The sequence below is a fragment of the Lissotriton vulgaris genome, chromosome 8, assembly GCF_964263255.1.
Source record: "Lissotriton vulgaris chromosome 8, aLisVul1.2, whole genome shotgun sequence".
Taxonomy (NCBI): domain Eukaryota; kingdom Metazoa; phylum Chordata; class Amphibia; order Caudata; family Salamandridae; genus Lissotriton; species Lissotriton vulgaris.
In genome coordinates, this window is record NC_141696.1 from 974,776,083 (window position 1) to 974,788,903 (window position 12,821).

General features: G+C 44.5%; 1 protein-coding gene across 1 annotated transcript in view; it reads left to right on the plus strand.

The window, feature by feature from the left end:
- Positions 1-12,821, plus strand: part of OBI1 (ORC ubiquitin ligase 1) — a 155,747-nt gene that overhangs the window by 111,528 nt on the left and 31,398 nt on the right. Inside the window, exon 5 of the mRNA XM_086934821.1 lies at positions 1,075-1,163. Coding sequence (XP_086790947.1) covers positions 1,075-1,163 — 89 coding nt within the window. The remainder of the gene's footprint in view (positions 1-1,074; positions 1,164-12,821) is intronic.

A 12,821-nucleotide genomic window follows, 5' to 3' on the forward strand; every position in this document is an offset into this window, starting at 1 on the left:
TTTCTAAAATTATTTAGCTTGCTTTCAGCATTTGACATTTTCTCGATAGTTGTAAAAAATGTTTATTTTGGTGGCCCGTTGAAATTATTTTGCAAAGAGTGGCATTTGAAAGCTTTAATTCCATTGATTGTGCCCTAAGTAGAATGCATTCGTGGGGAAGCATAGGTTCCAACTAAACAGTCTGAAAAAGGGGCCCTGGGATGTCTCCCTGCAGGGGCACGTAGGAATGTAACTCTTTTTTTTTTTTAACAGATTTTTATTGATTTTGCATATAACCAGAGGTGGGTCCGGAGACGCACCCCAGTTAATAGACAAAGTTACAATCCGGTTGTAGGCATGTAACTCATCAGAGCATTAGGTGCAGTGGGCCAATGGTTGAGAGGCCCAATGTCACATCTGGTACACCATTTTTCCCCTCCCCGTTCCTTCATTACATTAGCGTCATGACACCATCTCTATGTCACTGGGGGCGTGTAGTGGCAGAAGACTGAACTTATCATGGCGTTGGACTAGGATAGCAGGTAGTTTAGTTACTTGTCCTGCTTCTATGTCGTACACTCCCAATGGTACCACATCACTCACCAACCTCTGAGTCAACTAGTTGTTCATTCATTATTTACCTTGTTTTTTTTCATAATTTATGGATATTTTTGGAGCTGGGATGATGGCCAATATGTCAGGCGTAGGTGGTCTTTTTACTTTAATTATTCTCGTTCTTCTACGGAAATGTGCCTGTGCCCTGTTAAATTGAGAAGTATGTACCCGTAAGTAATGTGTCTTTATGCTGACTATTGGAATCTGCCTTTGAAGGAACATTTTGTCGTGAAAAAACATGAAAACGCCATTAGAACTTAAATTATTTTCTTTGACCTTGCTTATGTGAAATCAAACATTTAAATATTTTAGACGGAACGGTAATGTGTGTTTATTTTTCTTCTTCACATCTTCTTGTATTTGTAAAGTCCCTGACACCACGATCGTTTTGTTTAACATTTTTACTGCATCTGTCTTGATTGGGAGCAAAACCACCTGAAGTATAAATTCTGCGTTCTAATTGTAACTTTTATTCTTTAGGCAAATAAGAAATTAAGAACTGAAAACTGTGGCTTTGTGAGAGAAAATTTGCGATTGAAAGCCGAAGTAGATAGCAGATCGCCTCAGAAGTATGTAAATTATTGTAACTGGTTGAATTGTATGGTTCTGTTAAAAATATTCTTGTTCGATTTTGTTAATTTACACTGTACTTGTTTTATTGGTGTAGTTTATTAGCATCTAGCATAAGTCGTTTAGTGATGGTGTTCAAGAACAATGACCGTTTTTTGTGTGTACTTTATTTACGATTAAGGCAAACCTCCGTTTCATTTTTTGGGCTTTTGCATGAAGTCTTATTTTGAGACAGACCTATATTTCAGAGGTGTGAAGTGCCTAGCTAAGAGGATCAAAGTTGTGAAGAACATGCACTGAAAGGAAAAGCTAACTGCATTCCTAGCTGTTGTTTCCTTTTTTTTCTTTCTGTTTTTAAAACTCTTGCTTTATAAGGGAAGAAAATAAACGCAAGAAAGTAGATGCATCCGTCCACCAAGCCACACAAACACTGGCTTGGCAGTAAGACCTTTAGTTTCTTTTTGGATACGTTTCCATCTCCATAATGTGACCTCAGTCAGTCAATAAAACTTTATTTGGTTAGTTACAACCATAAAAGTATACACTTTACATGTTATCCTCCAGTTAAAAACATATGCAAACGATTCATAAACAATGTGACCCATTTTCAATATGCATAAAAACATCAGTTTCCTTTAAAATCCAGGGTACATATTATTGTTAAAAAGGTAAAAACCAAATAATTCATACATGACATAAAATATTTCCTTTAGGTCTGCTACCGTACTGTTATCCTTTAGATGCACAGCCTTTTAATAACCTCAGTGAAAACATACGTTATTTACTCAGTGCACTTGAGAAACACTTTGACCGTACACATAAATTTCCCCATGGCACAAGCTATGTTTAAGTTCTCCATTCCTACTAGTAGGTCAACAGCTTGCATCCTATTTCTAATCCCATATATTTTAAAAATTGGACATAAAATCTCCTTTCTGATATCTAAAAATTCCATACAATCAAGTAAGACATGTAAAATATCACATGGGGTGCCCAAAGTGCAGGTGCATTTCCCATTATAACCAATCATAAAGTTTTTGACCCCATTATTCATGTAGCAGGGATTTTACCCAATTCGTGCTTTTAATACCTCGCGTCGTAAGCGGTAGCTAGGTAACCTATCAACGTAAGGATAATGTTGATCCTTTTCCCAAACCAGGATCATATGTGACACTGAATTTTTCCGCGAAAGGTACTCCCTATCGTGTATACGACCCAGTGCCCTAAGTTCCTTCTTGCCCAATTGTGGTCATAATGTGACCTAAATTAATAAATAAACATTCATTAGTCAGAAACGTTTAATTAGAATAGTAACCTGCACTGACAGCTCAGTGATCGAGTGCCTGCTCTGCAGTCAATATGAAGACAGTATTGCTTGGGATATGTATGGTCTGAAGTCCATGCGTCCACTCTACCAGTTTCGGTTGAGAATGTTCTTGGGAGGAGTAGCAATAGCCCCTTCTACATCCCCTGTGCAGAGGATTTTCGTACAGATAACCGACTTTTGGTTACATACAGTGGCTGTAAAAAGAAAAACAAAAAGTGGGGAGCTTCTTTGCAAAAGCAATCTCCATTTCGCTGGATCATTTTATGTATTAAGATCTGTTATGTGCAAGCCAAGAAATCAACTCCTCAAATACTCCACCCCATCCCTAGCTAGAGGGGTTCCAGTGGTGGAAACCTGCAAGGCAGCTATGTTGTCCTATTTCCACACTTTCGACAAACAATAGTGCAATGCCGTCTACAATTGGACCATGCCCAGATCCAGATACCCTGGTCTGTTTACCCATCCCCCCTGCACAGAAAGCCCCCCTCCCAAGCGATACTCTTCTACGGTCGCTCGACCCGGGATGCTGTTGCTGCTGCACCACACACACAGCACAGTAGGATCCTTCACCTGCCCCCCTGCAGGGTCTCCTACATTCGTCTACCTACACACCCCACCCAAGCACCAGCAATGCCACAGCTAACCTGTATGCCAATGCTCACTTGCGTGCATGTTACTCAACATCCGAGCTCTCATCAAACATGTGACCAAAATCTGGGACCTACTGAGCACCGATGCATCGGGCCTTTTCTTCCTCACAGAAACCTGGCTTAACTCTACATCTGCACCCGGCATTATCATGACAATTCTAGCTGGCTACAAGATTGCACTATAGGACCACCCTCACAAGCAAGGAGGGGGCTTGTAGTTGTCTACAAAGAGTCTTTCAAGTGCCTACCATCCACAGAGCGCACCACTCCATTCATGGAACATCTGCACTTCAAGCTGCAAACCCTTGAGAACTTCACCCTGAATGGGAAACCTCACCTGCCAATCACCTGGGCCACGTGCCACCTTCAGCAGCCTCATCACCAACTTCATCGCCCCCTCACCATCGACTCCAGAAACTGCACATTCCTCGGCAACTGCAACCCCCCAGCTCCACACCACTCCTCGAAAGCCTGAACAACATTGGACTTAACCTGCTTTTCACATTTCAATACACATTGCAGGACACACACTGGACCGCTTCTCCAGAAACCGCATCAAATACAATGCTGCTCACATGGACAGACCACACCAACATCCACTTACAAGTCAACTCACCCACCAGCATCAGCAACCAAACCGCAGCTGGAGCAAAATCTCATAAGCAGACTGGATCAGCTCCCTTAGCAATGATCAACCTAACCCCACAGACCACCTCAACAAGGACATCACCACTTTCAACAACTGGATCAAGAACTTGCAGACTCCCTTGCCTCCATCAAACCCTTCAAAGAAAATTCCAACAAGCAGGCCAGCTGGTACACAGAGCACCTTCATGATGCCAAACTACACTGCAAACAGCTAAAGAAAATGGAGACCTAGCTACATAACTACCGAACCCCTTACAAGGCTGCACTCGGACACGATCATCCGCAACTGAGAGGCACTAAGAAAAAGACGCTAGCTGAATACATCGAAGGGAGCTCCAGCAGCTCCAGAGAGATATTCACTATCATCAAAGACTTCACCACACCCTTAGCCTCCATCAACATCACCCTGTTCCCAAGAACTCTGTGACAACCTTTCAAACTTTTTTCATATATAAATCACAAACCTCTACAACAATTTTGCACGCCAACCGAACCCAAGTGATCTCCTCGTCAACTATTTATCACAAACCAAGACTGCCATCAGACCAAATGGACAACCCTCACCAAAGATGACACTGCAATCATGCAGATGTCTACAACCTGGTAACATTACCAATCAGCACTGCCCTCACTAGCATAATCAACACCTCTGCCACATTGCAGAAGACTGGAAGTAGGCAGTGGTCGATGCCCTCCTCAAGAAGCCATCAGCCGACCCAAACCACTTGAGCAACTTCTGCCTCATCTCCCTGCTCCCCCTACACAGCCAAAGTGATAGAGAAGCCAATCAACAAGCAGCTCACATCACACCGCGAACTACACCACCAACCGGACAACACTTAATCGGGATTCAGAAAGTACCACAGCACTGAAGCAGCACTCATTGCAGCCACCTATGTCATCCCGACCATCCTGAATAGGTGAGAAACAGTGGCCCTCATCCTGCTCGACCTATCTACGGCTTTTGATACAGTATCCCACAACACACTCGTCAGAAGACTCCACAAGATCGGCATCCAAAGACCTAAAAAGATCTGTTCTTTCCTCACTAGAAGAACTCCGAGTCAGATTGCCAACCTTCACATTGGAGACCAACAATCTGATCTGCGGAATCCCAAAGGGATCGTCCCTCGGTCCCACCTTATTTTAGCATCTCTATGACTGCTCACCAACATCAACCTATCCCAGGGCATTAACATAATTTCCTACGCCAACAACATACAACTTCTCCTCTCCATGACGAATAAGAGAACCAACACCAACACCAACTTCAGCTACCATGGTAGCAGAATGGATGAGTACTAAATGCTTGAAGATCAACTCCGACAAGACCGAAGTACTGGTCTTCGAAAACCAGACTGCCGCGTGGGATGTCATCTGGTGTCTGACAGAACTAGGCCCACCGGCCACACCAGGAATGTGGAGATCATCCTGGACGTCAGGCTCAACATGACAGCACAAGTCAACGCAGTCAGTGCAACCTTCTTCCACATCCTAAGTATGCTACGAAAAGTTTTGCTAAGTGGCTACCACGGAACACCAGATGTACCATCACACAAGCATTCATCACTAGCAGGCTCAACTACAACACATTTTACCCGGGAATCTCTAAAGCAGCTCCTAGATAGACTTCAGACCATACAGCACCCAGCTGAAAAGCTCATACTCGACCTCCCACACCAAACTCACATCTCACCCTGCCTCAGAGCGCCACTGGTTCCTCTTTCACAAACTCATCCAATTCAAACTCTTCACACATGAATACAAAGGCTTACACAACACTGGACCAGCTTAAAGAACTGCATACACTTTAACCAGCCTAACAAACACCTACACTCTTCCTCACTCTCACTCACATACATACACCACATTCAGAAGAGCAGAAAAGGAATTTGTTTTTCTCATACATGACACCAAAAACATGGAACGACCTCCCACAACGAATCAGAGCTGCCTCCTCACTTCTTAAGAAGTTGAAGACCTTGCTCTTCAAATTATTCTGAGGGAACAGTCACCTACACACCTATTGAAGCGCCTGGATCCCCTCCCTGGTGATTATTCCCTATACAAATCAACATAACATAGCCTCTGTCAACATTGAGCCAAATTATTTTTGTTACTCTAATATCGAGGATGTTAATTAAGTAGTTCAATTGTATGTCCTGCCTGCCAACAGCTTTTAGCTGTCTGTTGTTGAAAAACCTTTTGTGGACCATACTAAAAACATACAATGCTTAGAGTCCACTCATTGCTTGTGACTTGTTGGCTTTGTTAGCACTCTCATTTGCTAGCTTCTTATTAGATGCCTTTCCTTCCTCTTCATTTGTTTGCCTCTACGTTCTTCCCCAGAGCATAGTTTCTTTACCACGCTTTGCCTTGGATAACTTGTATACTTCGATTATATATTTTTTGCTTTCCATGCTTCTGGCTCACTCCCTTGTGTGCTCAACCCGCTCTTCCCCCCCTCCCCCACCCAAAATACCTGACATCTGGCTTTCTTCATATTGCTACCTCACCCCCCCCCCTCCCCCAACGCCAGATCTATTGCATAACCTACGTCTCTTTCTTTTGTCTTTTTGAATGAATTTACTCTACCGGCCTCCTAATCTCTAGCACCTCTGCGGGTCTCACACCCTTTCTCCATTGCTTCCTCCCCCCCCCCCCCTCCCCCCCCCCCATATTGAACAATATCTTAAGCGCTCCTTCGTTGGTCCCCGCCACCATTTGCGCAAACCCATTTGCGGGGTTTAAAATAAAGGCAGTTTCTTTTGATGTAATTTCTATTACCTTGCTGCTGGAGCACTCCTTATTCCAAATGCGCTTTTGCTCACATTTAAATAGATTTTTTTTTTTATCTACTACTCCAAGATTGGCTTCCGCTATCTTGGTAAATAAAAAAATAACAAAGGCCAACCAATAGAACTAGTTACTTCCATCCATGCCTCGCTGTTTGACAAAGTACGGACCTACTTCCAGAAACCCTGTAAAAACAGAGGATTTCCAAAAGAAAAAAACCTGGTACAATAAAGATTGTAGTAGTACCCGTAAATCAGAACTCGTAACAGGGATTCCTTAACCGCATCGCTGCGGCGGCTTTTCCCGCTGTGCGCGGCAGATTCGAAATTACCGCGTTACGTGACGAGCTGGCCTTGTCATCCGCGCACGACAGGTAAGCGCGATGACGAGCCCAGCTCGTCAATAGCCTCGAAGGGGTTAAGGGAAGCATAGAATGCTTATAGAACTGCACAGAGCAAAGCAAAATGTGCATGAGATGAGCAAATGTGGCCGGAATCTAGGCTAGCATGCTCAAGAAGTAATCTCCAACACTGGGCCAAACTCAGTCACCAGAAAATCATGTAGCCCCAGACCTTTGGGTAAAGGACTCACTTCGCTCAGCAGTATTCAGAGGAAGAAGTAAGGATCCCGTGCCCCCTTAAGAGGATACCTATGCAGACGACGAGCCTAGCATTCGAACCCTCAGAAGTTATGGTTGCTCTTAACGCAATCACGGGGGAGGAGCACTGGGTATTGACAGCATCCCTGCAGATGTTTTTAAAACCGATGGAGCAAGATGGTGTAGGTATATAACCTCATTAGCAAATGGCCTGGCCCAAGGTGCCCCGATACCAGATTCGTGGAAGGGGCCGAGATTATCCCCATCTACAAGAAGGGGGATAGATCAAAGCCAGCAAACTATCGGCCCATTAGTCTCATTGACTCTTTTCAAAAAGTAGTGGCACGCCTTGTACTGGGAAAGATATAGAAATGGGCCGGTGACAATAGCATTATAACCCCTGAGCAAGCTGGGTTCCAGGCCCATATCAGCACAGTAGACCAAGTTTTTAGATTTATTTTGATATATTGGAGGGCAGTGGTGAAAGCAGTATATATGCAGTCTTTGTCGATTTTAACATTGGCCTTTGATCTAGTGTCACAAAATAAACTGTGGGAGGTCTTGCGGGATCTAGGTATGCCAGCCAACCTGCTATCCTTTTTAGTGCACCTCCACGAGAGCAATTTTGCGGACATTTGCTGGGGTGCTCAGGGTGATAAAACAGATTGATCCCGGGTCGATAAGGGGGTGCGGCAGGGGTGTTTTGGCCCCTACATTGTTCTCCCTTTTTATTAACGAGCGTGCTAAATTCCTAGCTGCAACACCAACTGAACTGATACTCCATCCCTTGCTTGCTCTAAAATCCCCATACTAATGTTTGCGGACAATACTCTAATCATCGCTAAGACCCCTAGCGGATTACAACGTGCGTTGACCTGGTTTGAAGAGTTCTGCACAATAAGAGGGCTTAAGATCAACGCAGACAAAACAAAGCTTATGATCATTAATAAACATTGGTCATTCAAGGGGAAAATCACAATGGAGGACACCATATTAGAAGAAGGTGATGCATTACGTATCTAGGTGTCACCATGGAGAAAAGGATGAAATGGAATCGTCCAATCAAAAAAATGGCATTTAAACATAGACAGCTAGCAGGTGCCCTTACCATAGAATTTACCCTGTTCCTGACTAAATCAGTTAGACCAGTAATGCAGATATATAATACCAAGGTAGTCCGCTCAGTTCTTTATGGCTCGGAGCTCTGGGGATATGGAAATCTAGCACAGCTGACAATTGCTTAAAATACGTTTTTTCGTGCGAAATCCAGTCTCCCCGTGAGTACACCGATACTCCCCCTGCTCAGCGATAAGGGTAGGCAACCACTTGAAGATATAGCAAGGCTTTGTCTCTTATTATATTGGCTCTGGAACTGGGTCACACCTGAGTTAATGACCTACGCAAACTTGCTCAGGGATATATTAGCGGCTGGTTGTAACCAAAAATTCAGGTGGCTGAGACACATCAAGGGGCACTAATTTCCAGGAGTTTGATCAGCCTTTGGGAGAACCCAAGCAATCTACTGTCTGTGTACCAAAGGTCGTACTCAAAAAGTCCTATTGGGATATGATGGATCTAAATACCAGTAGAATGAGAGATAGTACGACACTGACCGGAAGGTTTGTGTCCATAAAACCACGTCTTCCTTTAGAAACGCACTGGGACAGCATTACCAAGCCCCTCGACTGGAAACTTTATTTTCAATTCAGAGTTGGCTGTCTACCGTTAAATTCCTTTACATCTAATTGGCTAGACTCAGGATTTGACAACTGCCCTCATTGTGTTGAACACAAAGAACCCTATCCACACTTTCTTTTTGTATGCGCTGCCTATGCCTTACTATGTAAGATTTGGCTAGCGCCCCTATGTAAGAATTTGGGGACTAGGAACTGCTGTGAAGCTATAAGAATTCTGAGGTCTGACCCTTCCCTCTGCTATGCTGTTCCTTGAGCGGAATTCTTAAAATGGGCCTGGTGCATCAGATTAAAATAATATGCATCAACAATGAATAACTTTTTAGCATAACATCTCCTCCCTGTGATAGTATTATTGTAAAATTGCATTAACCTCAATTTTAGAAGGATACCGAATGACTTTTATTGTGTGCAATGGTTCCATTTGTATTCGTACTGTTTTTATAACTTTTTCAATAGTTAATCTTTTAGTATAATAATGCATGAATTAGTCATTTAAGTCTGATTTTATTTTATTGTATAAATATTTTTATTAGCTATTGATTAATTGCCTAGTTTTTTGCTCTATGGGTTGGTACGGGCCTGTATACCATGCTACTAAAGTCTACTTGTATGTTAAGCGATCTTATGAAATATGTAGCGGCGAGATTCTTTTTTAAGATGGAATGTATTATCATGGTCTTATTTTGCTTTTATGAGAATATGTCGAAATAAAGGTATTTGAAGTGAAGCATATAAGATGATGCAGGGGCATGAGAAGGTCATCTTGTGTGGCTGCTGTTGCGTCATGACACGTGTAAATATGGCATGTGCTCTTTCAAAAAATTGCACTTTTTTCTCACACTGTACAGCATCAAAATGCTTTTCTTTTTGACAATACTGCAAATTATTGGCAAATAGTATTGGCAAAGCTAAAAGGAGAGACCTATTGGCTTTTTTAAAGCTGGTTGACTTTGCTACAACAGGTGTTCCCCTCTCCGCTGCCCAGTACTTCTCCGGCATTCATGCTGCAGGGCTAAGAGGATACGCGCCTCTCTAATTAAAGAGAGGGACCCCAAACGCCAAAGGGGTAGGGTTCCAAAAGACAGTATGTCACAAAATAAAGTCCCCTTTGGACCAATTAAAAGCAGTCAAACAAACTTACATTTATCACCATACTAGAGGATACGCGGACATGTGGGCAAAAACATATGGACAGAACGGTGGGCTTCTTCTGCCACTCAGTTCTTACGGAAACAAGCAGGCCCATGATTGCCTGGATGCCAGTATCACTTTTCCTCAACGATCTAATATCATGATCCCAGAATTGTCAGCTGATACGCAGGATGAGAGTGGGTTAATTGCTGGCCTATTCATAGCCCTGCTTCACCTCCAGGAATCTGTTCTTGATACAAACTGCTATTTTATTCTGTCGGCCCAGGCTGAAGTTTTGATTACGTTAATGAAAGCCATCCCGCTCGCCAATGCCTCCCCTCTCCTTTCAGTGGCATTTTCATGTTGTAAGGATCAACCATTGCATTTTCTGCCCTACGGGACTCTCCTTTTTTTTAGGTCTCGCCTGTCGATGCGCATGCGCATCGAGCAAGGCGAGAGTATTGGGACTTATCCGCTCTTTATCCACACTGCAAGGAATCGTGGCGATTCCTTGCAGTGCCCGTGACTTTTAAGCTCAATGCGCATGCGCATTGAGCTTAAAAGCGCGTGCACGTCCGTCTTTGTTTACCCGCTCCGCCCCCTCCCCTTCCCGCCGTGTCGCATTTCTCCTCCCCCCCTCCCCTCTCTTCCCTCCGTCTTGTCTTGTGAGTCTCTGTAACTGTACCCTGCCTTCAGCGTCACGCTGCCTACGGGGCCAGCCTCCTACAAGCATCCTTTCGCCTGTTAGCATTAAGGGCGCTCCTACCTTGCACTCTCCTTACTGAATATTCGCACCTGCGAGCTCCCCTTCTCCTGCACTCTATATGCGAACACGTTGCTATTGCAAGCTTCCTTTTGTTTGCACTCGCTAGTGGAAATTTTGGCTGCTGCAAGCGTCATATTCCTTACACTCTGGTTGGCTGTTGCAAGTTTCACTCTGCTTGCAATCGCCGATTGAAAGCTTGGCTGCTGCACGCTTGCTTGCACCCTGTGGTCGAAAGCTTATGTCAGGCAAGTTTGCTTGCACTCTCCGGTTGAAAGCTTGTCTGGTGCAAGCTCCCTTGCACTCTTGTTGAAAGCTTAGCTACTGGAAACTTCATTACTCCTGCACTTTACCACACACGCCCCTAATCTCGCTGCACAGTGGTGCCAGACTACTGCAAGCTTCCATCCACACGCAGGCTCTCCTGCACACCAACGTCATTCTTTTCGTGTGACCCGCCACAGACCGACCTTTCTACAGGGCTGAGGAGGAAGTGGGGGCAGCAGGGCGTCCTTTGCAAAAGGTTTTAAACTGTACAGTTTAATCGATAAACTTTCCATTTGGTGCATCAAGCAGGCATGCATTCCTGAATCAACACTGCATGACCCAGTTTGTGGTAATTGTACAGTTTTTCAATCCCTGGTTTAATTTCGTTCCTGTTTACCCGCTCCGCCCCCTCCCCTTCCCGCCGTGTCGCATTTCTCCTCCCCCCTCTCTTCCCTCCGTCTTGTTTATTTTACCCGCTCCGCCCCCTCCCCTTCCCGCCGTGTCGCATTTCTCCTCCCCCCTCCCCTCTCTTCCCTCCGTCTTGTCTTGTGAGTCTCTGTAACTGTACCCTGCCTTCAGCGTCACGCTGCCTACGGGGCCAGCCTCCTACAAGCATCCTTTCGCCTGTTAGCATTAAGGGCGCTCCTACCTTGCACTCTCCTTACTGAATATTCGCACCTGCGAGCTCCCCTTCTCCTGCACTCTATATGCGAACACGTTGCTATTGCAAGCTTCCTTTTGTTTGCACTCGCTAGTGGAAATTTTGGCTGCTGCAAGCGTCATATATTCCTTACACTCTGGTTGGCTGTTGCAAGTTTCACTCTGCTTGCAATCGCCGATTGAAAGCTTGGCTGCTGCACGCTTGCTTGCACCCTGTGGTCGAAAGCTTATGTCAGGCAAGTTTGCTTGCACTCTCCGGTTGAAAGCTTGTCTGGTGCAAGCTCCCTTGCACTCTTGTTGAAAGCTTAGCTACTGGAAACTTCATTACTCCTGCACTTTACCACACACGCCCCTAATCTCGCTGCACAGTGGTGCCAGACTACTGCAAGCTTCCATCCACACGCAGGCTCTCCTGCACACCAACGTCATTCTTTTCGTGTGACCCGCCACAGACCGACCTTTCTACAGGGCTGAGGAGGGGGTGGGGGCAGCAGGGCGTCCTTTTCAAAAGGTTTTAAACTGTACAGTTTAATCGATAAACTTTCCATTTGGTGCATCAAGCAGGCATGCATTCCTGAATCAACACTGCATGACCCAGTTTGTGGTAATTGTACAGTTTTTCAATCCCTGGTTTAATTTCGTTCCTGTTTTTTTTTTCATTTCTTCAAGTTGTCTCCTTAATTTAAGTGTAAGGCTTGCAAATTATTATAAACATAGATAAGAACGGAAAGACACACTCCTTTCACGTGCCCCTGGCTGTAAAAGGAAGTGACACATAGGTTGAAAGCCTACAGAGCGTGTTGTGCACATGAAAGTGACAATGCGGAAACAAAGCAGCTGGCTGCTCTGGAGTCTGCAGAGATCTTATCGACTCTATAACCGTCTCCACCACAAATGGGCCCCAAACACTGTCGATCGCACAAACTGGCCGTATGTTAAAGTGATGCTGACACTCGAATGGATGTTTTCCACTTTGAATTCTCCCAGCTCTGCCCAGACGAGAACCTTTTTCCTTTCAAACTGATTTGCCCAGTGCAGTTCTATTCACTTTAATCCTAAATGTGAATTCCTGCTTGCATACAATAATATTGTATTTGTGCACACAAACGAAATGGATGTG